A 27,532-nucleotide genomic window follows, 5' to 3' on the forward strand; every position below is an offset into this window, starting at 1 on the left:
AAATCTAGCAGGATTTTAGCACATGATTTTATGATAATGCAAATGCTAGTGTGCATTTCCTTAGGATTTATTTGGAGTGGGAATCAAATTATGCAAGTGGTTTATTGGATTAAATAATGGAAACAGAACAAAGCACAGCATTTGGACAAATTAATTATGCATTTAATTTTAAATTAAGTTGTCATTGTAGGAAGTTTGCTTTTATTTGAGTGCAGGAGGATATGATCTCTTTTCCTGTGTTAGATTTGTCTGCTTCTGTATCAACTACTGCGTGACCACAGACTGGGGAGAAATGCTGGTTATCCCCCCCAGTGTAACTGGGAGATTAGAAGCAGAGGAGCAGTAAAGATTTGCATTTTTATTAAATTTTAGACTTAGGGTTCTTTGTAAATCTTCTTGCCTTAGACTCTTTCTCTGAAAACAAAATGTGAGAACAGCCCCATAAGCTGGGCTGGTGCCTCACTCCTGGTTCATAAGCACTCAGGTATTTTAGGTTCCTTTTTCTTCAGTGATAGCCCAGTAGTTGTTCTGAATTAAGAGCGTGATAAACATGAAAAATAGAAATTATTTTTTCTCAACAGCTGTTAAAATATGTTTAAAAGAAATTGGCATCAGCATTGCCATTTATTGAAAAAATGTGTTTTCTGTGATAACATGATAGGGGAAAGTTGCCTGTACTCTGAAATTACTCTGAAACCTTCTCAATATTCTGGTCCCTGGGGCAAATTAAAAAGCTGATTTTTTTTCTGGCAAACTGATTTGCCTGAAATGTGTCAGGTTCATTGTTGAAAATGAGTGAATATTAACACCTTTTACTTTCTCTCTGTATAATCTATTTTTAATATGTCATTGGAAAGTATTGAGCAGAGTGGGAGTGGCCCCTGTCAATGAGAAGATCTTTCATTTACTTCTGAAAAAAAATCATGTCATGGCATGTATTAACACCTCTTTTTTTGTTTCTGTTGCAGAATTGGAATATGGCAACTCATATGAAATAGAATATATGGAGAAAATAGGCTCCTCTGTGCCTGTAAGTTCTCACCTCTATTTCCATTCATTTGCATTCCCCTGTCAGAATATACTACCCTAGTAATGCCCTCAGCCTCACCACCCTTTAAATTAATCATAATGTGCCTGCAGCTGATTTGCAAAGCCAGTTCCTTGAAATTGGCATAACTGGGGTAAATTGCCTGTGCTTTGTTGTCCTGTGTCCTGTAAAGCTTGTTCCATTTCATGTTTTTATTTCTAAGCTAGCATCATAGTAGTTTTCTCTGAAGATTCAAAGCCAATCAGTATTTCCAGCAGTTCAGAGTGCAGAGCTGTCTACACCAACTGCTGAACTTTTTAAGAAATTGGGAGTAAAAGTTTGAAGAAGCTGGAGGGAATCAGGAGAGAAACAGAATTAGTGTGAGGTCTGGAATGCTGCACTGTACATTATCACTTTTTTCACCTTTTTAATAATGGATTTCATAACCTGACTGGATCCAATGAGGGGATATCCACTGGGGACATTAGGAAAATCACTCAGGTGGTGCTTAAAGCAATGGGAATATTCAGTGGATGTTTTAGTAACACCCTCAGCCAAGGGGTGCCTCCTGCCTGACAGAACCAGAAATCTGATTAACCCCAAACTGGGAGAAGAAGAGCCACTACAAAGAGTGAACAGTTTAGGTTTTGTCCTTTAATGGTTTCTTCCTGGGAGCATCCATCTCAGTATCAGCATTACAACCCTGTATTATTAGTTTTCTGTCAACTCATTTGCTCACTAAAGGCTTCAGTGACCTGAATTATCTTTAATGGAGAATGGTTGAATTGCTTAATGAGTTTCTCTTTCCCTGTGGCCAGCAGGATGACAGCACCCAGAAGAAGCAGTCCTTGTACCTAATGTTTGATGCCCAGCAGGAGAGCCCAGTGAAATCACCTCCCATCAGATTGTCTGACTCCACAACTCCCTGCTCAGGGTAGGTGACAGTGAGCAGTGCAGAGCCTGTCAGGGGACTGGGTTCCCCTCAGAGCACACACACAGGAACTTCTTCCTCTCTCTGCCTCTGTGCTGCCAAGTTATTTGTTTAAAAATAGATCCCCATCTGTGTACACATATGATAGAGAACAGAGGGCAAAGAGACACAAGTTTCATGGTGGAATAAGGGCATGGATTTCTCCTTCACATTCTGACTAAATAATCACAGTGGCAACTGTTTTACTGAGTGGTGGCCTCCTACTTAAAGCTTTTTCCTCAGATACTGAGGTAATTTCCACATTAATCTAGAAATCTGTTAATTGCAGTTTTACACTTGGTTTTCCCTGGATACATTTTCTGAACAAGGGCTCTTGTTCATAAGACCAGGATGTGGGAATTGTGTTTACTTCCAATAATTTTGCTTGTCATGGACATCTGTTCTTGTGAGTAAGAGTTGTGTTTTGGGACAGAGGTAGGTCACAGTGAGAAAGGGGTAAAAAGGCAAGTGAGAAATACTGAAGAAAAGTGACCTTTCTGATAGAACTGGTTTTATTTTGATGTCTCCAGTGCATTGTTTTGAAAGGATATTTCAAATTGTTACGAGATATAAGGATGTAAATTTGAGCTGAAACAATGTGTGTATAAATATATTTTTATATATACACCTACACATGAAAGTGATGAAGAGGACTTGCCCAGCTGCTACCAGAAGCAGAATTGTGAAGCTGAAAACATGTGCACAATCTTTTTCCAGGTCGAGTTTTGAAGACCCCGAAGCGCAGCAGTCCTCGGGCATGAAAATCCCACACCCAGCGTCCCGAGTCCTCGCTGCCAGCCAGGAGGCACACCTGCCGTCCCCTGACAAGGCCAAGCAGAAGGACCTGGAGCCCATGACTCTGGGAACAACTCCAGAGGCCATTGAAATCGTGAGTCCTGTATGATAATGGTTTGGGAATCTCTTCCTCCAGAAATTCTGCGTTTTGCTTTTGGCCCGAACAACTCGGGCAAAGTCTCTGTTGCTTATTCAGCCTCCTCTTTACCTTTAAGGCTTCTCCTGAAGACTCCTTTGTCTCTGCTGATGCTCTTCTCAATAGGATATCTAAGAAAGCCTCAATATGTGATCAGCCTGAATACCTAGATCCTGACCTAGCAGAAAAGAACCCCCCAGTATTTGCTCAGAAACTTCAGGTTTGTAGCAGAAATATAAATGTCCTTTTGTTTCTCATTGTCCATACACAGGCAAAGGAATGCTTTGCCTCATCTAAAAGGGGTCGAGGGAGGTTTGGAGGGCATGTGGAAAAGAATTAAAATAATTATTTAATTCTTTCCAAAGTAACTCTCCCCTTTCAAAGACTTGAGGAACAAAGATATTTTCATTTAAATCATGTAATTCATATAACACATAACCTTACATTTCATCAACACCTATCCTATGTACCTCTAATGTATGTATTTTCCAGAAGTCTTTTCAAAGCAAATTATTTTAAGCTTGAGCACAGGACTTGATGTGTGGAGAGTTGTCTTGTCACGTGGCCTTAGTGTATGTATAGATTCATTTTTTGAGATTCAGGACCTAATTCTGCTGAAATGAAAATCAGGCTTTGTTTTTCTTGTAATTTCTCTAATGCAGAATTTGGCATGGTTTCTTCTAGGAAAAGCAAATGGATCTGCAGAGCAGTTCTGTATGTCAGGACTATTTTCTGGAATATTTACAGTGAAATTTTTAAAAAAGCAAAGGTTGAACTAAGATTGACATGTGGCATAAATTCACATAAAATGGAAATGAAAGGGAGAGGAGTCTGTGATAAAACAGCTTTAACTTCAAAAAACATTTCTTTCACATGAAGTCATACTGATTACCTAATACAAACTATTTTTCTGCACAGCTACCTCAAAACTAACCAAGCCCTGGAGTTTTGCATCACAGTCCTCACCATGAGAGGAATTTGGGGTGTTTGTCACCCAGGAATTGTCTGAGTTACACGTTAAAAGTTAACAACCCATTTTTGAGTGTGTCAGACTTTTCTTACCATGTTCTCACCACATTTTTTTCCCTGTGGGGGACTCCCCCACCAAACCCCGTGACAGGAGGAGCTAGAGTTTGCTGCCATGAGGATAGAAGCTCTGAAGTTAGCCAGGCAGATTGCCCTGTCCTCCCTGCGCTCCAAGGTACCTGCTTTGTGCCTGCCCTGTGTGTGTGAGTGTGCACAGCCCGAGTGCTGCTTGTCCTGGGGGGACACCAGGAGCATGCTGGCAGCAGAGCTGACACAGAAGTGCTGTCACCCCACTCACACCCCAATTAACAACAGGCAAGAAGCAGCAGCGTTCCTGCAGCAGGAGATGGATTCTGCAGCCCAGGTAGTGGTTGTCATTTCTCTGAAGCAAGATTTGTCCTGAATTGTTTGATGGTGAAGAGTACCAAGGCTGGTTTGGCCATAAGGACATTCTGTCTTCTGATAGTATTTTCAGCTTGAAGTCAGACACCTTTGACCCTCAATGTTTGGAAGGGAAGAAATCAGTCAACCTTGCCCTCAGGCATCTGAAGAAAGGGACTGCAGCAGGGTTGGAAGGGCTACAGAGCTCCCAAGGAAAAAAAGCCTTACATCACAATGTGTCTTTATTCATAAAGATCTAAATCTTATTTTTTTTTCATTGCTACTTGCAGGTCCTGCTGGTTAATTGTGCCTCACAGTGATGCTTTGCTCTTCTGTAGGGAGGCACGTGGAGCTCACTGTGTTTGGAAAGCCAAAAAAGTAATTCCATAAATGTTGGTGGCTGTCTTGGGAAAGGGTATCAGCTGAATGGATGGCAGTGTCCTGCTGCAGTGAGACATCTCATTCCAAATGAGGAGAATGTGCTTCTGACATGCCCTTCTCCAGTAACCTTCCTCTTGTACTGTCCATTAATAGGTCAGCCCAAAGTCTTTGCCCAATCCTAGATTGTCTGGAGTTCATTGCATCACAACAGCATTTGGGCTGGTTTCAGGGTAGAATTTCTTTGTGCTTTAAAGATCAGCTACATCATAAAAGTAAAGATTTTTTTAAGGCTACCTGTACTCCTCTGGAAAAACAATGATCATATTTGATTTATCTCACACACCTTAAAGCCCATAAGTCACCTTGTTTCTCCTGTGCACATATATTTACTAAGGTAAACACATTCCTCACGGATTTAAGAGTATTTTAGAGTATGTGGTTATAATCTTTTATTTAATTAAGAAAAACATGGTGTTGTCTTCATTAGAAGGACTAACCAAGCTGAAACCTGTAATGAGGAACTTAAAGAGCAAAGGAGGAAAACCCAAAATAATTTTCCTTTGTGTGACTGTGTCCCCTTGCTCTGCTGCCCTGAGTTTTAGGTGTTGGAAGAGAATAAGGTGAGATGCTCTCTACCTCCTTATTCTCTCTCAAATTCCTTGTCCTCCCAACACTTTGCTGTAACATGAAGGATTCAGGACCTCCAGCATCAGGAAACACCTGAGATGAAACACATAATATTACATAGATGTTGTTCTGTTTAAAATCTGCATTTTTGCAACCAGCCAGCTGTTCAGAAACTCTCAAGTTGCACTCTTTTAGACTGAAGAGAATGCATTTGTGTGTTTGTGAGTACTTGTGAGTTACCTATGGGAGATTGAGAGCTGCAGAATTTTTACAGAATGTGGGGTTACATTTTAAAGATGTTGTTCAGCATCATCACAGCACCTTGTTTTGTTGGAACAAGTTTTGTTGGAACAAGAAATATGGAACGGATTTCACGTGACTTTTTAGAAAATGTCACTAATATGTGTAATAAAGATAACAAAATGATAAGCAGAGGTGAGGAGAGAAAAACAGGCAGAACTCCCCCCTCTGACAGAGAACTGGCAGCAGTTACTGATGGTGACAGTGCCCCATGTTGGTCCAAGCACAGCAATGCTTGAAGGCCAGCACCATGGGTGTCATGTTAGGCTGGGAAGGACTTTTGTCCTTGCATGGCTTTGCTATTTCAGTGTTAAATTAGCCTGTGATGACACCCCTTGTGACCTACAGTGACTGATGGCCTGGATTAAGTAGAACAGAAACCAGCAGATGACTGCAGTGACTTAAATTTGGATGCTGCTGGCAGAATTCCCTTCTGGATGGCTGGCCTCTGTTATTTTCTGAATGCTATATAATTACATTTAACATTTGCTAAATGATGACTGAGTGGGTAACAAGAATAGGATGATAAATAAAGACAGAAGCACTTGTTATGATTAGATCACCTAAAATGAAGATTAAATATAAGCACTTTGTGCTAGCACTAGGAGTGAGAATAAGGATGTGCAGTTTGTTGTTCTCAGGCAGAGAGGAGTTATTTGACCACTCCCAAATTTCTTGTCACAGACTTAAACAACAGCAGGCCCAGTCACCTACTTTTACATTGCCAAGTATTTCTGTCTTCCAGTGTTGAGATGAATTAACTATTTTCTGTTGAACAGTCTCCATTTGGATGTTGTGAGCTAATTTTTTGTGTCCAGCACCTGTGGGTGCTGAGATAGGATCCAAGGAAAATAAAAACTGGAAGAAAAGGCACGGGCAAAAATGAGATTTGTGCATTACAGCTCTGTGGGCCTCTCATGGCGGGAGGAGAATTATTTCCTACAAACAGCAATGCCATTGATTTTAGCAAAACTTTACAGGCAGAAAACTTCTGCTTGGGTTTTCCTTGCCTTTCCATGTATTTGCAAGCACAAGTAGGTCTCACTTTGCCTGCATTGACCTGTCTGCTCACATATCCATCAGAAGAATCCATCATTCCATGCACACCCAGGCAGCATTTCAGGGGTTTGGAAAGGGCAGCCTCATTTCCAGCAGGGCTAAACACACATTCCTCTAACTGCTGGGATAAAAACTACTTTTCATTTTCCTTCCATTTCTCTATTTTCTCCCTCTCTGACCTCCTGGAAGTGAGATAGCTGCAGCTGGTTAATAGATGTGCATTTGTTTCCCTTCTGGTCAGATACCTGGTTTCTGTGAAAGGTGCTGGGAAGAGAAGCATGTTGGGCTCTCAAATATTTACAGTAAGATTGCAGTGACCTACATTTTGTAGTAATTCCCCTGAAGACTCTAATCTTTCTGTGCGAGGTTTAGTGACTTACAAATCCCTGTGATGATTATTACCCCAATTAACTGCTTACCTTCTTAGCAATTAAGTGTTAAAGCATTATTATTGGGTTATTTTGGGTAACACCATCATCCTGTTGGTCAGGTGCTGTTATTTTCTCAGGGCAGGAATATTTTGCAGGCAGCAAATAACAGTTACTGAGTCATATGCATCAGTTAGGAGCTGTGTAAAATTGGCTTTTGAAGTAAAACCATGATGACTTTTACTGGTTACTCCTGCCAGAGAGCCCAGCTGTGACTTGTGCAGGGTGTTTGCAGAGTTAGGGCAACACTGCTTGGACCACTGCTACAAGCATTTCTGCTCAGTGGTTAAGTTCCAAGAGTTTTTATGGTCATTTTTTTGAAATTTCAAGCTGTTCTGCATGTCATTATTGCTGTTGTTTTGTACAATTTCCTCAAATGCAAAGAGAGCTAGAGAAAACATAACTGTATTAATGATCTGTTCTGCACTATATAAAAATACCTCTAAGTACATATTAAATGCTCTAAACATCTTTTTCTTTAAAAATTGTCATCCTCCCAGCAGTTACTTTGACTTGTTTTTATATGAGCTTGAAAAACGTTTGTGTTTCTTCTTGGCACAATGAATATTTTCCAGCAATCTCTTTATGAGATCCAGCAAATTAAGCTGCAGGAGGCTTTTGAAATGTGGCAGATGCAGTTCAACAGATCGATCTGAGGGGTGGCCTTTCTTTGGAGGACAGCTTTGATGATCTAATGGCTTTCTTTTATCTCTCAGTTATTTCTACTTTGTGATTAAGGAGGGAGTAAAGAACCTTTTTTTTTTTTAATTTATGCATTTACAGAGGTGTCTGAGCTTGTGTCCCAGGTGGATTTTTTTCCTATGTAGTTATTTTACATTGGGAGATACTTTTAAGAGCACAGGCTATGCAGTTTTGACAGATCTTGGAATGGTTTTTCTTCTGCTAGGAAAATCCACCAAGTTTGAGCTTGCACCTCCTAATTCTGCTGGAATTGATCATTATTTTAGGTGTTCATGTTAAAGGTAGCAAAAACAGAGAAGGGATAGCCTGCTCCATAAATCCTAGGAGAGTCAATTGACTCCTAGGTGTAAAAACAAAAAATACCAGTAAATTAGTGAGGGTCTCCTGTAAATGAAAATGCAGTGAGGTGTTCTGTAAGTACTGTTTGGGTTATTCTTGTTCTAATTCAGTTTTCTTGCCTAGTCTTTTAATGTTGTTAGTGTTTCTTTGTGTTCTTTACAGATGTGATATCCAGAACATCTGGTCCTGGGTGCATTGTGTACAGTTTTAAATACAGCTTCTTCACTCAGGTGTGATACAAGAACTCACAAGGGATTCCAACAAAATTAGCAGTGGGTTTGGATGCTTTCTGTGATGCTGGGCAGTGTGAGAAGAACTGTGAGGAGGTGAATGTTTTATGGAATAGCATCTGGCAAAGTTTCCTTTACCAGTGCTGAGACAAGAATATGTGATGTTGAAATTAATGAGGACTGAACCTTGATCCAGACATTATCTACTCCTTTCACATCCCTGTGCTTCAGTCACTAGAGCGTGATTCTGCTATTTTCTTTTAAAAAATACAAACAAAACAACTAAAACAAAACCGCACCACCCTCTTTTACAAGAAAATACAAGAAAATAATTATTTTCTCTTTTATGTAAAAAAATATTTGAAATACTCTTGATTGCTACTCTTAATTATTGCAGATAAAGCCTAAAGACTTAGGAACAGCATTAGTGAACCTGAATGAACAGAATACATTGTTTTAATGTACAAAGTTAACAGGTAAACTGGGAAAATACATTATCCCCTTTTCAGCAGCAAGGAAAACAGGATTTGAATATCTATTTCCATCAGTGGATGGAAAAAGGCATTGATCACTCTGACTTTCCTCCCCACTCATGGTCCAGCCCTTGTGGTGGGGGCTTGGCAGTGCCCAGAGCAGCTGTGGCTGCCCCTGGATCCCTGGCAGTGCCCAAGGCCAGGCTGGGAGCACCTGGGACAGTGGGAGGTGTCCCTGCCCTGGCAGGGGTGGCACTGGATGGGATTTAAGGTCTCTTCCATCCCAAACCATTCTATGGACTATCCTTTGGAATCTCCTCAGTTTTCATGTGCTGTAGCTTGGGTTGTTTGCATCAGGGGTTGTTTGTGAGACATCTCCTGCATCTCAGTGTCACATTCCTGCTCTTTGCTCTCCTCATTTCACATGCTGCTCTCCCTTATTTAATCTGGGCTGCTGACATGAGCAGAATTGACAGCTGCAAAAAAAGCCTCATTTAACTGACTAATTGCATGCTGGACACCAGTGGGGCAGCAGTGCCACCTGCATAGTCACACTTTTTCTGTTATTCTTTATGATAGATGCCATGTATTGACAGGCCAGACCTGAGAAAGTGAGCTGTCCTCTTGCTTCTGGTTTCTTGATTTATTTTTATGGAAGCAGAATTCCCCTTAACAAGCTTTCTGCCTTCAAATCTGATTCTTCCTGCTGACGTGCATTTCTTGTGGATGTTGTGGTGAAAAACAGTATATTTTCTAAAATAAGACTTTAAAATATTGATAGCAAAGTGCTGTCTTTGTTTCCTCTCTGTAAAGGTAATATGACTCATGGTGCTTCTTATGGATCTTCAATGTATATTTCATGATTGCTGAATTCAGAGCTCCTTGTTTGTGTTGTAATTTAGACTAGAAGTCCTAGCACCACACCCAGAAAACCCATGAGCTAAACACCTTTTTAATGGTTTATTTCTTTGTATTTAAAAAAACAAACCCACAGAGAGAACCTGCTGTCCCAGCAGATGTTTCCATCTCCAAAAGTGCTCTGTACTCCCGCATCGGCGCCTCAGATGCAGAAAGCACCACGGCTCTGCTCTACCCCCAGCAGGACCTGGACTCTGCACTACGGTTGGCCAGGGCAGAGGTAACTGTCTGCACAACTTGGGAAAGGAAAAACCTGCCCCTTGTTATTCCTTCCTTGCCTGTTTTCTGCCAAAAGTGATCACTTGTTCTGTTCTTGGAGCCGTCCTCAGCCACACTAAAGCAAAAGGTGCCACACTGCAAGTTTTGCTTGTTTTACAGATGTGAAAAGCAGATGTGATGTAAACACAAATCTTTATGGTTTTAAACCTCAGGTGTGCACTGTGCATCTTGACATTGCTATATAATTATATAAAAATATATGCTGCTTGAAATAGGAATAAAATGATGTATTTTACAAAGCTATGTATCATATTAGTGTGGCTAGCAATAGCAATGAAAAAATGGATATAATCCAGGGGGGTTTATTCCCTTTGTTTTCTGTTTCAGATTGTGGCCAAGGACAGGGAAGTATCTGAGTGGAAAGAGAAATATGAAGAAAGCAGAAGGGAAGTGATGGAAATGAGGTGGGTTATTAACTTGATCAGTCTGTCAGAGATGAGGCTTCATCTCAGCCTGACAACAGAGTACCAGGCTCATACAGTTGTTTTGCTTAGCTGAATTTGCTTCATTATTTTTAACTTAAGGCTTTGCACTGATCCTGAACTGATACTTTGTCTTTTTACTTTGTATGGGGTGCACCACTGTTCAGGGTAATCACTGAAAACTTCTGTGTTGCTGATCTCATTCACACCCTCAGAATACTGAGATAAGGAAGGTTTTACTCCAGGTTAATGCCAGGGAAGGAGTTCCTCTGGTTTGTGTGTGAATTCTCACTAGGATTGCATGGTGAGTTTCCTGTTGCAGACTGGATGAGTTGCTGCAGAGCTGGCAGGAGGGTGCACATTAAATGCACATTAAATTCACTTCTAGTTCTACTTGGAAAAAAGAAGGAAGGTAGGGAAGAACATGCAGGTTTGCAGTAGTACAGGCTGCCTCCAGGACATCATTGTAAAGTTGTTCAACAATAGAAATCAAACCAGTGTCAGTAGAAAAGCATTTCCTGTACAGGAACCATTCTGAACTATCAATGTTGGCTTTTAGGGAGATTCTACACCCTTTTCTTTGAACTAAGATGATTTTTTAATTGCTGCACACACTAAGGTTGATTTTAGTAAAGCAATAGTTCTCTTGGCTTTTGCTCTCTTGTTCCCTTTGAGAGCTGACAGAAGGACCTGGAGCTTTTTAGTTTGTTCTGGTTGTATCTGTTCTATTTCTGTGCCAGCCTGCCTCTGTTACATTAAATATCTGTACACTGGGACATGGTTTGATCCTCCTCTCTAGCCCAGGTCCTACCACGTGCAAGAATGACAGCAAAATCCCTGTAGTGGATGATGTGAGCAGTGCTGCTCAAAGAAACTGATGCCTTCCATTCAGTCAGTTAAAAACCTTTCAAGCTTTCAGCTTTGCTTTTTTTTTTTTTTTTTTTTTCAGTTGGTAGGACCATAAGGAGGACAAAACAATGAGCTTGGCTTGCTCATTGATCTGAATCTGAGAAAGCCATCAACTGCAGAAGAGAGTGTATAAAATACTTCATGGAGTCTTTAAAGCTTATTATTTTCTACCTTCCAAAACCAGAAAAAATGGTCCCCCCTCTTAAGTAACAAAAAAAAAAAGGAAACTGTCACATTATTTTAGCATCCCTCCTTTAAATAATAATTTATACAAATCACTTCTGAGACTGTATTTTCTTCAAAATCCCTTCTGTACTAGCACCAGCTTCTTCCAAAAATGCAGAGTTTCAGTGATTTTAAAGCTAAACTCTGTATCTAGTGATGACCTACATAATCAATCACTTATATCCAGGAAAACTGTGCTTAGGGAGGGAGAGTAGAAGGGAGCTGCAGTGCAGAGCTCCACAAACGCTTGCATGGATGCCAGGAATTGCACATGGCAGATTGGAATAGCAGCAGCATGGGGCTCTGAGCCAAGGCATCTTAAGAGAAGCATCTGCAAAAGGCAAGGGCAGCCTCTTTATTTCTTTTTTGCCGCCTCCCAGTGCCCAGCTGAGTTCTCTCACCTCCCTTGTGCTCTGCTGGGATGGGGAACAAAGCCCTGGCATAGCCCTGAAATGCTTAATGAGGAGCAACAGAACGGAGTGGCTGTGAGCAGTCAGACCCAGGGAGCCAAACAGGGAGGGAGCAGAAGGAGGGATTGTGAGGAATGTCTCAGTGTGCAGCTCACACTCGAGTGTGGTGCTGGGTCTGCTCTGTGCCGGGGTGCACGTGGCTGCTGGCTGCCAGTGGGCACTGCCAGCCTTTTCCCTCATGGAAGCAGAGCCAGGGGTGACACAGAGCAGCTGCACCTTCATCTTCCACACAGTAATTTGCTTGTGTGTGTCTCCACCCTCAATAAAGTCTGATTTGAAAAAAAAAAAAAAAAAAAAAAAAAAGCCCACAATAACCAAGCCAGATTTCCCACAGGCACATGCCTGGAACATGTGGATGAAAAGAAAAAAAATCTGGCTAATATTGTCACAAAATGATAAATACACATATGTGCACCAAGATAAGATTTCTCTTGGAAGTTGAAATGTTCAAGCAGTCCATGTGTGGTAAATTAGAGATGCAGCAATGAGATATGACATAATGATAAGCAGGGAGTGAAGGGATTATTTAGAGCTGCAGGCACAAAAGCATCACTTCCCAGAGAAGGAGAAGCAATGCTCCTCTACCCATGTACTGCATAGTGTAGCTGGAACATCCTGAATTCATCTAAATTACCAGGAAAAGATCACTTGGAGGAAATTCCACTCCAGAGAACAGAAGGCAGAATGAGAGGTTTAATAATGCAGTAGCTGTCAAAGAGCTGAACCACAGTGGCTGTACCATAATCCAGGAGTCTAACCAGAGGCAGGCAAGAAATACTTAATTATAGTTATTTGGAGGTCTGATTGATCATGACTCTGTAAGGGGAGTCAGGCAGATGACCTCTGAGGCCCTTTGTAGCCTTAGATTCTGATGGTTTTATGCCTTACAAATGTGCAGTCAGTGAATGGACTGAGTGTCTCAGACAGCAACATTTGGGCCTGTGTAATGTGTCAGCCTGGGGTTAAGATGTGCCCTCCCAAAGAGGGATGATGTGGCAGCATCCTTTGGTTCCCCAGCTCTAATGGCCATTATTTAGGCTGCTGGACTGAAAGGGTCCTTTGACATGAATCTGGAGCAAATCCTTCCCTGGGAAGTGCTGCAGTGTTGTAATGTCGTGTTCCTTACCCTGAGTACCCTGAGTCCTTGGCTTCTCCTTCTTGGATGATAAAACTTCCCAAAGGTGCCTTGTGTCACAAGGACATGACAGAGCTTTAAAATCCTCATTGCTTACAGCAGGCTTTTGAGGTAATCTGCTTTGGACATGAAACCAAACCCTTCCTTTTAGGGCAGAATCCTTGCTGTTATCTTTGCTCTCCAAAGCGTCATTTATGGTTGAAAGGAAAAATCCCAGTGCTGGGGTTAGAGCCCTGCTCTCTGAGTGCTCTGCAGGACCAGGGCAGGGGAGATGCTGCTGCCTTTAGGGCCAGGTGACCTTCTCAGGCCTCTGGGCTCTGTCTGTGATTCAGATTTGAGGCACTTCTGGAGTTGCTATCGTTGATTTTTGGGAGCTCAGCAAGTTTCTCCTTTCCCTACTGACTTTTATTCCCATACCCTTTCTGTAATCTTACCAACTGCAGCAGAGCTTTGAAAATGGAGCAAGTGAAAGTGTTTCAAAAGAGGTGTATTCCAACTCCAGTGAGCTGTTTGGAATATCCACTTCTGATGAAGTGTGGGGTAATTTTGTTTTTTGTAGACGGTCCTGCGTGGCTCATGAATCAAAGCACAGATCAAGCTAGTCTCATTTCATTAGCTTTATTTGGCTCTGGGAAGGGATGGATCATCTTTCTAAATCACATTTAATCTGCTTATTTTGGCTAACCTCTTTTCAAGAAGGAAATTCAAAGCCTACTGTGAGTATATGAAATAAAATGGTCTTAAAAGTAAAATTTTGCCAACTCTGCTTCAAAAACAGATTTGGGAAATGGGACATGATGGATTTTGTGCTACATAGTTGAGTATTTTGATCTTGTTCTTTTAAGTGGTAGTGAATCATTTAATCATGAGAAGATTAATTTAGAAGATGAGATACAATTTGGATGATAGCCAACACTACTGTTAGGTTTACTTGCTGCCAATTATAAGTTTACTTGAAGTTTATATTAAAAAGAAACCAACACAAATTTGGAGAAGAGGGGAGAAAGTAATGGAAACATCAGGCTCTTTGTAATTCTTGAGTTACGGCAGTGATTATAATCATGATGGGTGATGTTTCAAAAAGCAGAATCTGTTTCAAAGCAATCCTTGCTCCTCTCACCTTTATGGATTCCTATGGAGAGTTAAAAATCAGGTGCAGTGTTAAAATTCTGTTTTATTTGTTATTTGGGCAATAAAGAACATATAAAAGTGTGACGGGATTCTGTATCTCTTTAAAGCACCACAGTTCAGTTTCTGATAGTGTCATTTGCTAAGTAAGCATGAGTAATGATGTTGTTTGCCAAAAGTTTTTTTTTTTTGTTTTCCCCTCTTACAGAAAAATAGTTTCGGAATATGAGAAGACGATTGCTCAGATGATAGGTAGGTGTTCCTGCTGTGAAAGGTGCTCCCTGGTTGAAGTCTGTGGGCTTCATTTTGATGCTGGCTGCATCTGCTGATGCTGCAGGGAATTGTGAATGCATCTGAGGACACCAGGAAAGGAAAAGTCAGGGCCTCGTCTCACAGCCAGCAGCCCCCGGGCAGTTCAGGTAACACAGAGAGCTCAGGGCTTTCCCTAGGAAACAGGTTCAGATTCATGGGTTTCTCCAGGAGAGACTTTCAGTGACCTAAAAACCCCTTAGGCATCAGCTCACAGCTGTTTAAAGGCAGATACCAAAGTTAGCTCTTCACAGCAACTGGGATTATCTGTGCTAAGTGCATTGATCAGACCAAAACCAAGATTAACTCCAATCCCAGCTGGGACTTTACAAGTGCCCAGTCCACCCCCCCAGTTAACTTACTGACACAGGGGTCTCCTTTCAAGTCTAAATTGTGACAAGCTTTGCCTCTCAGTAATTAAAAAACCTTTGCTAACAGCATGTCTCACAGATAAAAACCTCTACCCTCAGTAGCACTCCAAACCCAAAGGTTGCAGGGCTCGTGTGGTTCCTGAGCACGTGAGGTCTGGCCCCTGGGATGTGATTTTAAAGCCTCCTCTAAGATTTCTAAAGCTCTTTGTATTAGTCTGGCTATAGCAGGCACAAGCACCAGTGGCTTGTGCTGCCTTGTACTGCTTCAGCTCCAGCTGTTTCCCAGAAAGGCAAATGGTTGAGGGGAATTTTGGGGTCTCCAAGGCCAGAGGTGCTTAGAAGAGCACCAGTGTCTGGTGCTTTTGCTGCCTTCCTGGATTTCTTGGCCATTGGGAGGCATCCCAGCCTCATTTCAAGTGAAGGGTAAAATGCACCTGCAAAGTTTTATGGTAATGACAACTATAACTAATAAATTAATGAAATACATATAATAATGATAATAATATGCCAGGCTTCATTCTCTCTGGTATTATGCCTCCATTGCCTTTTGTATGCGCAGCTGAGCCAATGTGCTGCCTTCTGACATGGTGTGTGTCATTGTCATCATGCAAATGTTCAAGCAGGAGTGACCAGAGTGTGCAAAGAACTTATTTCATTTTGGTTTACATACCCTGGTGTGGCTTCCACCGTGAACCTGACCAGTACTACAGACACACAAAAGACTTGTCCTTTTTTCCCCAAGCTATGCGTGCAGTTAACAAGAGATAAATCAGAATTCTATTTTTGAGAAACAGATTAAAAAAAAAAAATTAGATTTTGAGACTGCAGTGCAACAGTAATATACAGAATAGGAATCCTGAGGCAGAGGCCTTGGTGTACATGGTGCATTCCACCATTGCCACTTCCTCTTGTTGCAAAGAAAGGAAGGTTCAGTAAGTATTGGGCCACTGACTGTAATATAATAGTTCTTTAAACTTCAGACTCAGAGTATCAGGGCCTCTCAGATGCTCTGTGGTGAGTATTTAAGGGCTGTGGCTATAAGTAATTTAATTTGCTGTCTGTTTGCAAAGGAACTGAACCAACAACAGCTACACAGAAAACATCCTTTCTGTGTTAATTAGAGCAGTATGCAAATCCTACAGCATGGTAAAACGTTAAATGTGAGGCTTCTCCCTGCATTTAATGTAAATTTTTGATCTAATTGTCCCACTTTGTCATGCCATTTCTTGTAAATTGCTGTCCCTTCCGATAAAGGAATTCGCTCATCCGAATGCCACATGTGGAGGAAAATGTGTGTTTGTTATTTGCATGTACTTCAGTGACCTGTTAGTGATGCCTCAGTGCTGAAGCAGAATATGCATCTTAACAAAAGAAATGCCTGTGCTGTTTCTGTTCATCATTTAACCCTTCTGAACTATTTATACAGCCCTGTTAGAAGGGCACTGCACATAAACCAATTTCACCAATCCCTTTGATGAATATTCAGTGAGGTTGATAGGTCCTGCTGAGCTTTTTGCAGGCTGGTGTGTGCATAATGAATACTGAAAATGTCCCATATTAACAATATATGACTGCCCATGTTTGCTTCTAAAGGCACTGAAAAATGTGCATTGCAAACAATTGCCTTTGATTCCAAGGGCTGTGGAAGGTTCAGTATTTGCTGTCTCACTTATATGGAACCCAAAATTACCCAGCTTAGCTGCTGTGATTACTTCATGCCACACTGTACATGCTGCCAGTGTGTAGTGTCACTTGGTGTATTTTTTTTACTTGTGCTTTTATCCTTTTTTCCCTTTCTTTTCTTACACTTGCCTCTAACACATTTTAGTTTACTCTGAGGAGTGGGGAGAGGACAGAGCAGGCTTTCGGGCTGTGCTGCTGCTTTGTGCTTGGTGCTGTTTGCTCTGACAGCCAGGGAGCAGAGCCTGGGTGACCCCAGTGTTCCTGCACCCTCCACACACCTGGCTCACAGCCAAAATCCCCACCCCAATTCCTTTTCACTGACAAGTTTCTAATGTTGGTTTGTTGGTCTTTTTTTCCCTCTTAAAAATGTGTCCTTTTTTTTTACATTTGAATACATGATGAGATTTATGAGATTTTACATTATGAGATTTACATTATGAGGATTTTTTTATTACTTTACATTTGAATAGATGATGAGATTCTCCTTGTGAAAAACAAACAGATGTTATGCTTTGTGCATTACAGGTTGTTGCATTACTTATTTGCTGCTTTCCTAACAATTCCCGATTTTTCTATTTTGCTTCCGTTTTCGTTGCTTCTTGCTATTTGCTTGCAAAAACAAAACAGGCAAGCCTGGTAAGTAAAGCTTTTCACCAACTTTCACACCAGCATTTTGCATCTTTAGTTTCTTTTGCTTTTGTTCTCTGTTTGCTGCATTCCCATGAAGTCGTGTGAGTAGTAGTGAGCTGAGCCTGAAAGCGGATCTGCCGTGGTGCTGCTCTGATTCTGTCAATTTGGATAGTGCTAGTCCTGAGCATACTGCTGTGATTGTTGGTGAGCCCTGGGCAGGCTGTGTTGCAGATGTGGAAGTCATTTAATTCAAATATTTTGATCACATGACCTCATAAACATATTTAGAATTAAGGATGTGTGGCTGCTTATCTAAGATTTGACTTAGCACATTTTATTGAAACTAAATCATAGTCTTAGAAAATAGAAGGTCCTTTCCAACCCAAACCATTCTGTGATTTTATGAAAGTATCACATAAAACTCTAGTTTCCCTCCAGCCAAGTTTCTGCCTTTTGTTGTATTTAACCACTTTGGTTTGGGAGCATCACTTGGATGGGCTTGGATCAGCCTAGTGCAGTGGGAAGTGTCTCCCTGCCCTTGGCAGGGGGGTGGAATTAAATGAGTTTTAAAGGATCTTCCAACCCAAACCATTCTGGGATTCTGTAGCATTTGCCCATTTCCCATGAGTTTAAATGGTTTAAATGTTGCTTGGCGTTGAGTGTTGGAGGAGCTGATCCAGCTGAGGAGAGAGGAGGGCCCACAATGTGCTGGGAGGAAGAGGAGGAGCTCAGTAGTTGTGAGGGAGTGTGACATGAATTTTATTAACTTCCTGATCGCCCTGGAAACAAGTAAGGAAGTGGCTAAAATACCTCAGACAGCAGTCTCACAAAAAGTATGGATGTGATATTAAATACATTAAAATATTTTGGATGAGGATGCACATGGATCTCTTGCCCATGGAGTTGCAGTGACAGAAGTGTTGCCAGAGAGCAGGATCCTGCCAGGAAAGGGTTTGGAATTATCTAGGCAGGGTGTAATCTCCAGCATGATTAAACAGATTTAGTGCTGGAACACAAGGAGACAGCCTCTGAGCTTTAGAAAAATAAACAAAAGACAACAAATTTTTTTTTGTTTTAATTGAGAACACAATAATTTTGACATTAGAGAGGAATACAGGGTGTCTCTGAGAAAGCAAAATAGAAAAGAATGTTTCTTTTTAATAAAGTGTTAAATGTATCCAAGTTATGTTGTTGGGTTTCTCTGCCATGTCAAAGGTGTTTGTTCACCAGTAAAATAAAGGTGTTACAAGCAGGTCCTGAGAGCTTCTCTGGTTCTTTTCATCTTCTGTATCACACAGAGCAAGATAAGGTCAGGCTCTGCCCCAGCCAGGTGCTGTCAGGGGTGAGCAGAGGAGCCCAGGAGCTGATGCATAGTGTGGCATCATCTCTGCTCTAGCCTTGGTCAGGCCAACAAAAATTGCATTTTTTGGATGGAATATGCAAAAGGAAGAGATGAATCTCGGGGATTGACAGTATCAGCTTTGGCATTTTGGAGCTGACCGGCACTGTAAATAATTCAGATGAAATCTTCTATTCAAATAAAACCAACAAATTTGTTGAGTTCTTTATGTTTCCAGATATAAAGGCCCAAATGAAAAGTTGTACACTTTGAAATGCCCCATGCTTTTTCCACAGGAGAACTTTTGACCTTATTTTAGTTTCTATCATAAACCAAGGAAAATGGTAATATAAAACTGTTATGTTTTGTGGCTGGGTTTTCCTTTCAGTATCATGCAAAGTACCCCTTAAAACATGGGCACAAGAATCATAGTTTAGGATGTGAAGGAAAAAATGCAGCATTTTGGAAGACAATGCCAGATCTTTTCTTCCAGTGTTATGTGAATATTCCAACTTATTATGAGGTCAAATCCCTTGAAAATTCCTCCTCCATATGGATTTGTATTCCTGTTATGGTCTTCCCACCACCCCTGGCTCAAATTTAGCTATAAACAGGAGGAGCTTGGCAGATGTTTTTTGCAGTTTTTTTACACTTAGGAAGTCTGTCTGATGTTAGATTTCCTTTCTGCCACTTGCTCCAGCAATCCTGAGAGCTGGTAAAACGTTGCTTTTCCAAGGGAATAATTGAATTGCACTGAACAAAGTGCCTTGTTTGTGCAGGACTAGAAGGTGCCAGGAGATGACAGGCATTTATCAACAGTGGCAGATAGCTTGTGGCCAGTGCTAGGAATGTGCATAAATGTCCTTTCTTTAAGTTAATGCATCTTCAGGGGAAATCCAGCACCTGCCTTTTCGAGTTCAGAGTGAAGAAATCATCAGTACAGAGATACATTCACATTTTCCCCCAACATCAAAATATTTAAATATCACTGTATTTAGCAACTGTTTTCAAAACCAGGCTTGTGTCTTTATATAAATCTGACTTTTCTGGATCCTGTAAGCTTACTAATACACAAATAGGGCAGAGTATGATAGAAACTGTAGATGATAGTGAACTCAGTGGACTTACTCCTGTTACCCTTCTGAAAACCTGTCTTTTCTCTACTCCTCTCTTCTTTCAGAGGATGAACAGAGAGAGAAATCTGTCTCCCACCACACTGTTCAGCAGCTCATAGTGGAGAAGGAGCAAGCTCTGGCCGATCTGAACTCAGTGGAGAAATCCCTGGCAGATCTTTTCAGGAGATACGAGAAGATGAAGGAAGTCCTGGAGGGGTTTCGGAAGGTGAGTCACCTTAACATCTCCTTTAAAGAGCAGAGCTGAGCGGATTCTGTGGACCAGAATGTGCTGTGCTGCTGGACAGAAGGCAGGACTTTTGTTTCCAGCTGATGCTGATGTTCTGCATGCCAAACCATAATCTTCAGGTGAAGGATTGCAGCCAGCTATCAAATGCAAACAGAAAAATTGTAAAACTCTTTGCATTGTGAAATATTCTCTTTCAGGGGGTGTCAGTGTTGGACTGCAGCCCTTCAAACAGCTGTGTATGTGACTCCCTGTCCTGCATTTTAACCTCTTGGTTTAAATTTGATGTCATCTTCTCTTTTAAGAATGAAGAAGTGTTGAAGAAATGTGCGCAGGAATATTTGTCACGAGTGAAGAAGGAGGAGCAGAGGTACCAGGCACTCAAAATTCATGCTGAGGAAAAACTGGACAGGTAATTGAGTCATGGATTCACAGAATGGTTTGGGTTGGAAGAGATCCTAAAACCATCTTGTTCCACCCCCTGCCATGGGCAGGGACCTTCCACTGGTCCAGGTTGCTCCAAGCCCTGTCCAGCCTGGCCTTGGACACTTCCAGGGCTGGTGCATGGACTGTACACATTTTTTCAGGAGTTCATGCTGCAGAAGGATTCCCATGGCTGGACCTCACATCCCAAACTGATCCTGCAATATGCAAAGCACAGGCTGCTCTGGGATAGAGGTGGAAAGAAATGTAATAATGAGAATTTCTGCAATGTGCTGGTGTTTCTTCCAGCTCCTGACCATACAGAACACCTTAAATGTCTATATTTAGCTAATGTCTTTATATTTGTTAATGTATTATCATGAGAGGATCTTAGACAGATTCTTTTTTCTAGATCTCCACATAATGACCACTTAAGCCTTTCTAGGGATCATGTTCAGGGCTCATAGTTACAGTGCCCTGAGCTGGAGAGCAAGTTTGGAAACTGCCATAAAACACTTCTACCTGAGTCATATTTGTGAACCCAGCGGAGATATCTGAGAGAAGCACAAAGGGAGCAACACAGACAGTAAGAAAAGGCTCTGCTGAGCAAGAGAGGGAGTTGTGGAAAGTGTTCAGGGACAAGTCTCACAACATACCCAGGATGTGCAGAAGGCAGCTCTGCCCTCTCCCCCATTTGTTAAGGTGCTGTCCACCCTTGGGCACCCTCTGCCCTTTCCTGTGGAGACCCTGCTGTGACCAAGCCCTGTGTTTTTTGCAGAGCCAATGCTGAAATTGCACAAGTGAGAGGCAAGGCCCAGCAGGAGCAGGCAGCGTACCAGGCCAGCCTTCGCAAGGAGCAGCTCAAAGTGGATGCCTTGGAGAGAACACTGGAACAAAAGGTAAATAAACCAGGAGCCAAGCCCTGCCTGAGGATTGTCCTGCAGGTTTGGGGACAGCAGCACTCCCCAAATTTTAAGGCAGAACCCCTGTGAGCACCAGCTGGAGCCAGGTTTGATGTGAGCCCAAGTGTTTGGGGCTGGCTCAGCCTTGGGCAGAGCTCAGGGTGCAGCCCAGGCCTTGGCTTGCTTCAGTTCTCAGGTTTTTCTCTCAGGTTCTGTTTCCCTTTTTAGTGCTAGCTGTAATTCCAATGCTAATTCCAAAGTGTCTGTAGGAAATGCCTATTTATATCTCTAGCTCAGCCAAGGGAGCTTGCTTTGGCATAGAACAGCTCGTCCTTGCTTGCAGCTCTGCAAGGCAGGGTGAAAATAATGAAAAAAAAAAAATAGAAAAGTGCAGCCCAGAAACAAATTTCCACTCTGTATTGTTGTGGAGTGCTGGGAATGAGTGCTGTGAGGCTGTCTGCTTTGGTGCTAAATTTGATTTATTAAAACTGGAGGAGCTGAATTTGGAAAAAAGGAAGCATTTGTTTGAATGCATGTAGCTGTGCTATGAATATGAACACTTAGTTGTACTATATCTGCACATATATCTGTATGTATAAATCTCCTGATCTCAGCATTGGAGAAAAGTTAATTTTCCCACACCTTTCCCACTGATTAGATAACATTAAAATTAGAAAAACCCCTCATCTTAATGCAACAATCCTTTTCATAATACTTCATATTTTATTTTCCAGAATAAAGAGATAGAAGAATTAACAAAGATTTGTGATGAACTGATTGCCAAAATGGGGAAAAGCTAACTTTTAACCAAATTTCTGGACTTCGATACTGAGTGCAATATGACCATTGGCACACTGATGTCCATACATTTATGTGGACAGGTTATATTTTCACTTTTTCGTATGCACTACTGTATTTTCTTTCTAAATAAAGTTGATTTAATTGTATGCAGTACTAAGATGACTATCAGAATTTCTTGCTATTGTTTGCATTTTCATAGTATAATTCATAGCAAGTTGATCTCAAAGTTCCTGTATCAGGGAGATTGTCAAGTTCTCTAAGAAAATACAAATTGCTGATCCTAGCCTTCCCTTTGTACATGAGTTCCCATGTTGGATGTCTTTTGGATTTAATATAAACATGTATTACTTGCATGGGGACTCTTGCCTTAAGGAATGTAAACTTTATCTGCATTTGCTGATTTGTAAAATAAAATCAAAAAAAAAAAAAAAAAAGAAGGAAAATGCATGTCACAAATGAAATTCTCTATTGTAAATAAATTTTTTCGTTGAAAGTTGAAGATAAGTATGTCTCTCTTTTGTGTCCTTCACTTGCTTATTTCAGCACCAGATGCTCTTGGGAATTAATTCCTCCACAGAAAGCACTTCATGGGTCACTGCTTGGAACACTTTGTGGGTCACAAGAGTCTGCTGCTTATGTGCACATATCTAGGTCTATATCTTAATGTCTCTCTAAATATACATATATATGTGTCTATGTGTTGGATTTGGACCACTCAAGTCTCAAGCATAGGCTTAATCCTCCAAAATATTTAATGCTCTGACCCTGATCCAGCAAATCCCATGGGCAAATGTAATGAGGCTGTTGGAGGAGTCAGAGGCTGTGCCATGTGGTGACAGGATGGTTTTTAAGCATGTCTGGCACTGAAAGGTGAATAATTTCCTGCTCCTGGCAGAATTTGCCTGCAGGGCTGGTGGAGCTGGGGTTGGTGTGATCAGAGGTGCAGCCAGAATAAGCTCTCCATAAGTAGCACTCTTGAACACCTCTTTATCCTGTAAGTTATCCTCTGCACAGGATTAGGGATGGAGGAGAAGCATTAAGGCTCTAATAGCAAACAAACTGCTTTCTTTGCCTAATGGTGCATCTCTTGGATCTCCATGATGTGGACAGTCTTCAGCCTGGTTCTTGTCAGCTCCCTTTTTGTCCTCAAAAGTAAGTCAGCTCCTTTTTCTTTCCTTTTTTTGCTTCATTTGCATTCCCTGCCTCAGGCATGGCTGAGCCTCTTTGCTGTTCTGGGCTCCTCTCCTGGGCTGGATGCTTTCAGGTTATTTTGTGTGTGTGGTTGGCAGCACGGAACTGCACCTCTGTAAAGATAAATGTGTGTGCTAACAGATCCAAATGTCCCCACTGATAGCAGGGATGGGATTTCTGCTCTGCAAGCTTCAAATGTGGTGTTTGAAATCTTCATAACTCATGCTTGCCTTCCTTTGAAAATGCCATGTAGTTTGAGGCAAGGAAAAGAAAGAGGATTGAGGTGTGGTTGTGGTGTTTAAACCAGAGCAAAACTCAAGATACATTGCTGTGCTTTCCAGCTGAATTGGTACTTCAGGAGAAGAGGAAAATTGGATCGTTGTAAGATTTTATGTGTATACAATGTGATTTCTCATGGTACTGTGGACCAAAGATCATGATGGGGGGGAAAAAACCAATTTGTGGGCTCTGCTCTGAAAACATTACAAGAAGATACGGATGCAATTACAGAATATCAAATGTTTCTTGTGTTACTTTAAATGCAGATTATAACAACTAAGTAATCTGTGGTTGATGTTTTTTATTATTATCTTTTTATCAATATTTGACCCATTTCTAAAAAAATAAACATTGATAAGATTAACAGACTCTTTGGATTTTCCAAAGCTTTTTTTGCATTTTTTTTAATGTGTGCATGAAACCTTACTGGAAAGATTGATACTTTTAAATACTTCTTGTAAATTCTAAATGGTCTCTTCTCCCTCCACCCAGGTGAAGCACTGCAGTGTTACACCTGTGTAGGTTCTAGTGATGATGACTGCAACAGACAAGGAAGTCAGCAGTGCCCAGGCCATGCAGATGCCTGTGCAGTCATTAGAGGACAAGCAAGTAAGTGTCACAAATGTGTCAGACCTGTTACATTTGTCACAAAAGAAATAAATAATCAGTGTTGGAAAGAGAAGACTGCATAGTAAGTTAAGGAGCAAACCAAAATTAAATGTCTCCTCTTAAAATAAACCCCATTAAGGAATCTCTGTCCTGGTTTTGTTGTCACAAAATCCCACTGGGAACGATTTGTCGGTGCGCCACAATGAGCTGCACCCACTCTGTGGGAAAGCTGGGAAGAAGCATTTTAAGTATTGCCCACTTTTTGCTCAAGTGACTTAGCTGGAAATTAGGATGGAAGAGAAGCTAATGAGCACTTGGGCACATCCAAAGGTATTTAAGCTGCACCAGTTGCCTCTAAGGTAAATCAGAGTTATTTAAGGGGGAGCTGTTGGTGCGCTGCCTTGTTGTGGCCGTGTTCGTTTTCCTGTGAGGAGCAGCCCAACCCGAGGCTGCTGCCCCGTGCTGGGTGCTCAGGCTGGTGCTGGGGGTGCAGGAGGCCGTTTGCAGCCCCTGGGGGCTCACCGTGGCTCTGTTGCAGGTGGCATCATGAAGTCCTGCTCGTTCAGGTCCTTCTGCGAGCGGGCGAGGCGCGACGGATCGAGGGCGCCCGGCGTGAGCGTCCACTGCTGCTACTCCAACAACTGCAACGCCAGGAGCCTGGCTCCCAGGGTCACCAGCTCCTGCAGCCTCCCCCTCCTCATCCTCACTCTGCTCTGGCTCCCCTTGCTGAAGCTGACATGAGGGGGGAAAGGAAAAAAAGAGTATCCTGAAGCAACAACTCTGCCTTCTTAGCAAGGGGTGATAATATTTGCTAATCACGTTGCTCCATGTACCATTTTATCTCACTAGGCAAAACGCTGTAGGAAGACCTGACAGATATTTAGATTAAAAAATTGTTTCATCTGCTGAATAGGTTTTGATCTCTGTGTAAGGAATGCTGCCCTGCTGCTTATTTTCCTGCATTTTGGATAAGGAGAAATCTTGGCTGCAGGTAACCTGGTAGTAAGGTCAAGGGCAAATGGCTGCCAAATGCTTTTTGCTGTTGGCAGATATTCAAAAGCAAGCTAAAATTTTCAAGCACAAAGTGACTGAAAATTCTAGCAAGGAAGTTAATCTTCCAGAGCATATTGGCGTGCTGGACAAAAGGAAACTTGAAATACAGATGATTTAGTATTAATAAAACTGGTAAGAGAAGGTCATTAAGAGAATAATGCATGGAGGTATATTCTGTTGTTTATGATATGTTCCTGGCAGGGAGGCTGGATGATCTTTAAGATCCTTTCCAACCCAAACCATTCAATGGTTCTATGCTTGTGTCTGTATTTCCCTGGAAGAAAACACCTTCCAGTCTTCTCTTTTCTGATCCCTTGAGAATTTTACCACAGCATCAGAAGAGGAAGTAAAAAGAAGAGTTTGGAAGTTGTTTTTGAACTGGTACTCCATCCAAAGATTGGCTCAACCTCTCTCCTGCTGGTTTTAAAAACAAGTGATTAATCCCTTTCTTGTAGGCAAATGATAACTTGAGTTTATAATTCTTGAGGTTTCAGTTATGTAAATAATTCTCCACTGCCCTAAACTGCAGTCTTTGGGAGTAAGAGTGTATATATCTATACAGGCCTCCCCCTTCAGTGATGTGATGGAGTTGAGGTGGTTTATGATCTTTTCATTTTGCAAAGTGAATGAAATTACTTGGAGGTCTTTAGAGGCATAAAGAGGGACTAAATCAATATTTTTAATAAACCCATTCATGGCAGTTTTACCAAGTAAATGATCCAGAAGGGGTCACACAGTAGAAGGCATTGTGCATCACTACCTCCTTTGATCCAAAACTCGGAGCTCCAGGCAAGCAGATGAGTGAAATTTGTAGATTTTAATGTCCAGCTGTGATGATCTGCTCCAACCCCTGGCACACAACATGCACAGGACTGGCTGTAAGTCCAGCTGGTGTAGCTGAGGTAGAGGTGGTCTTTCCAGTTCTAGTTTTAGTTGCCTAGTGGGAAAAAGGTTAGGTTATCAAATTTATGGAACTCACAAAATAAGTGGCAAAGTAGTTTTTCCTCTAGCTTTGTGTTGTGACTTTTTTTCAGTACAATTCTTTGAAAAATCAGTTCTGGGGAGTGTGTAGTAGAATTCTTCACACTGACCAAAATTTTATTCAGGTTGCAAACTCTAGAGCTGCTGCAAGGTCAATGAGTGAGCCCTCCCTGCAGAGTGTAACCCTGCCTGCCTTGTAGCTGTCACAGGGGCTGAGCTGTCTCCTGGTTCTGCTGTGCCCTTTCCCCAGCATGGATCCTTCCGTCATCTCATGTGGGCTGTGGCTTCAGACTGCCTGGATTCTCCTGGGTTTGTTCAGGTGGGCTCAGACAAGGCAGTTTGATCTATTTTTAGTCTCTAGGCACCACTCTGATAAAGCTGTTAAATATAAAGATTGCAACAATGCAGCAGATCTTGGCTGAGAATGTTGATTTGGATTCAAGTGTCTCATCTGTATAAAAAATCATTTAAATTGGTGTAAGTATTTTTCATTTCATTCTCAGCTTGAAGCAGTTCCTTCAATCTCTTCTGCTACAGGAAGCAGGTATTGATTGTATCTTTATCTTCCTATGGTTCTGTAATGATAAATCTGTATTGAATGTAATCTCTGTATGTGCTCAGTGCATTTTCTTAATGAGAAAATAAATTACATGCAATGGCAGACATTGTCTCTTGGTAAACACAACTGCTTCTTTTAATTGGGATTTCCAGCTGCATCTGGTGCTCTGTTTTCCTGCAGGAATCCTGTTGGTCTTTGTTGTTTTGTTTTGTTTTTTTTTCTTTTAATGTGGGATATATTTCTTAAATCTGTTGGATAAAATAGTGGATGTTGGTAGTGTTCTTGCTGCTGTATTTCCATGGTGAAATAAGAAGGTAAATCTCTATCCTCTTGACAAACACCATCTGTCATTCCTGACGGCAGCCAGGGCTGGGATCTTCAGGCAGCTCCCACCGCCTCCATCCACCCCTGCCTCCCAGCTCCTCACAGGCCCTGCTTTGCTTTTTACAGCAAAAAAATACATTTTCCCTGCCCAGGTACGACCCTGAAGTGTGCCTGCATGTGGATATCTGGGAAGGGTGAGCCACGTTTGTGGATTGGTGTTTTCAGAGCGGTTTCGTGATGGTTTTTGGCATAAGCGTTGACAGGAAGACAAGCACAAAGAAACAAAAACAAAATAGGATGAATATTTTTTAAACTCCATTAAATTGCAGAAAACATTTTAATGGTTTTGTTGCCATGTC

General features: G+C 41.6%; 2 protein-coding genes across 10 annotated transcripts in view; both read left to right on the forward strand.

The window, feature by feature from the left end:
- The window catches only part of TACC2 (transforming acidic coiled-coil containing protein 2), a 57,433-nt gene extending 34,755 nt beyond the window's left edge, over positions 1–22,678 (forward strand). For 3 of the 9 annotated variants that reach the window (XM_058029624.1, XM_058029628.1, XM_058029630.1), the window contains 11 exons: positions 969–1,030; positions 1,846–1,961; positions 2,715–2,895; positions 3,008–3,148; positions 9,869–10,012; positions 10,399–10,475; positions 14,569–14,612; positions 19,873–20,033; positions 20,357–20,463; positions 21,253–21,373; positions 22,111–22,678. In XM_058029624.1, the coding sequence (XP_057885607.1) occupies positions 969–1,030; positions 1,846–1,961; positions 2,715–2,895; positions 3,008–3,148; positions 9,869–10,012; positions 10,399–10,475; positions 14,569–14,612; positions 19,873–20,033; positions 20,357–20,463; positions 21,253–21,373; positions 22,111–22,176 (1,220 nt within the window). In that variant the 3' untranslated portion in view covers positions 22,177–22,678. Of the gene's footprint in view, positions 1–968; positions 1,031–1,845; positions 1,962–2,714; positions 2,896–3,007; positions 3,149–4,048; positions 4,130–9,868; positions 10,013–10,398; positions 10,476–14,568; positions 14,613–19,872; positions 20,034–20,356; positions 20,464–21,252; positions 21,374–22,110 lie in introns of all 9 variants that reach the window. The other 6 variants (XM_058029627.1, XM_058029629.1, XM_058029631.1 and 3 more) reach the window with 4 other exon arrangements.
- A 219-nt stretch (positions 22,679–22,897) lies between these two features.
- LOC131086372 (CD59 glycoprotein-like) lies at positions 22,898–26,904 on the forward strand. The gene is made up of 3 exons (XM_058029359.1): positions 22,898–23,329; positions 24,140–24,256; positions 24,795–26,904. The coding sequence occupies exons 1-3, from the start codon at positions 23,275–23,277 to the stop codon at positions 24,995–24,997; spliced, it is 375 nt and encodes a 124-aa protein (XP_057885342.1). The 5' UTR covers positions 22,898–23,274; the 3' UTR covers positions 24,998–26,904.
- Positions 26,905–27,532: the final 628 nt, after the last annotated feature.

The sequence above is a fragment of the Melospiza georgiana genome, chromosome 8, assembly GCF_028018845.1.
Source record: "Melospiza georgiana isolate bMelGeo1 chromosome 8, bMelGeo1.pri, whole genome shotgun sequence".
In the NCBI taxonomy this organism is placed as follows: Eukaryota; Metazoa; Chordata; class Aves; order Passeriformes; family Passerellidae; genus Melospiza; species Melospiza georgiana.

Excerpts from the sequence above, each read along its gene's own strand:
- LOC131086372 (XM_058029359.1), top strand. The coding sequence starts at position 23,275 with ATGATGTGGACAGTCTTCAGCCTGGTTCTTGTCAGCTCCCTTTTTGTC. Across the intron at positions 23,330-24,139 it reads CTCCCTTTTTGTCCTCAAAA|GTGAAGCACTGCAGTGTTAC; the intron begins GTAAGTCAGCTC and ends CCCTCCACCCAG. Across the intron at positions 24,257-24,794 it reads AGTCATTAGAGGACAAGCAA|GTGGCATCATGAAGTCCTGC; the intron begins GTAAGTGTCACA and ends GCTCTGTTGCAG.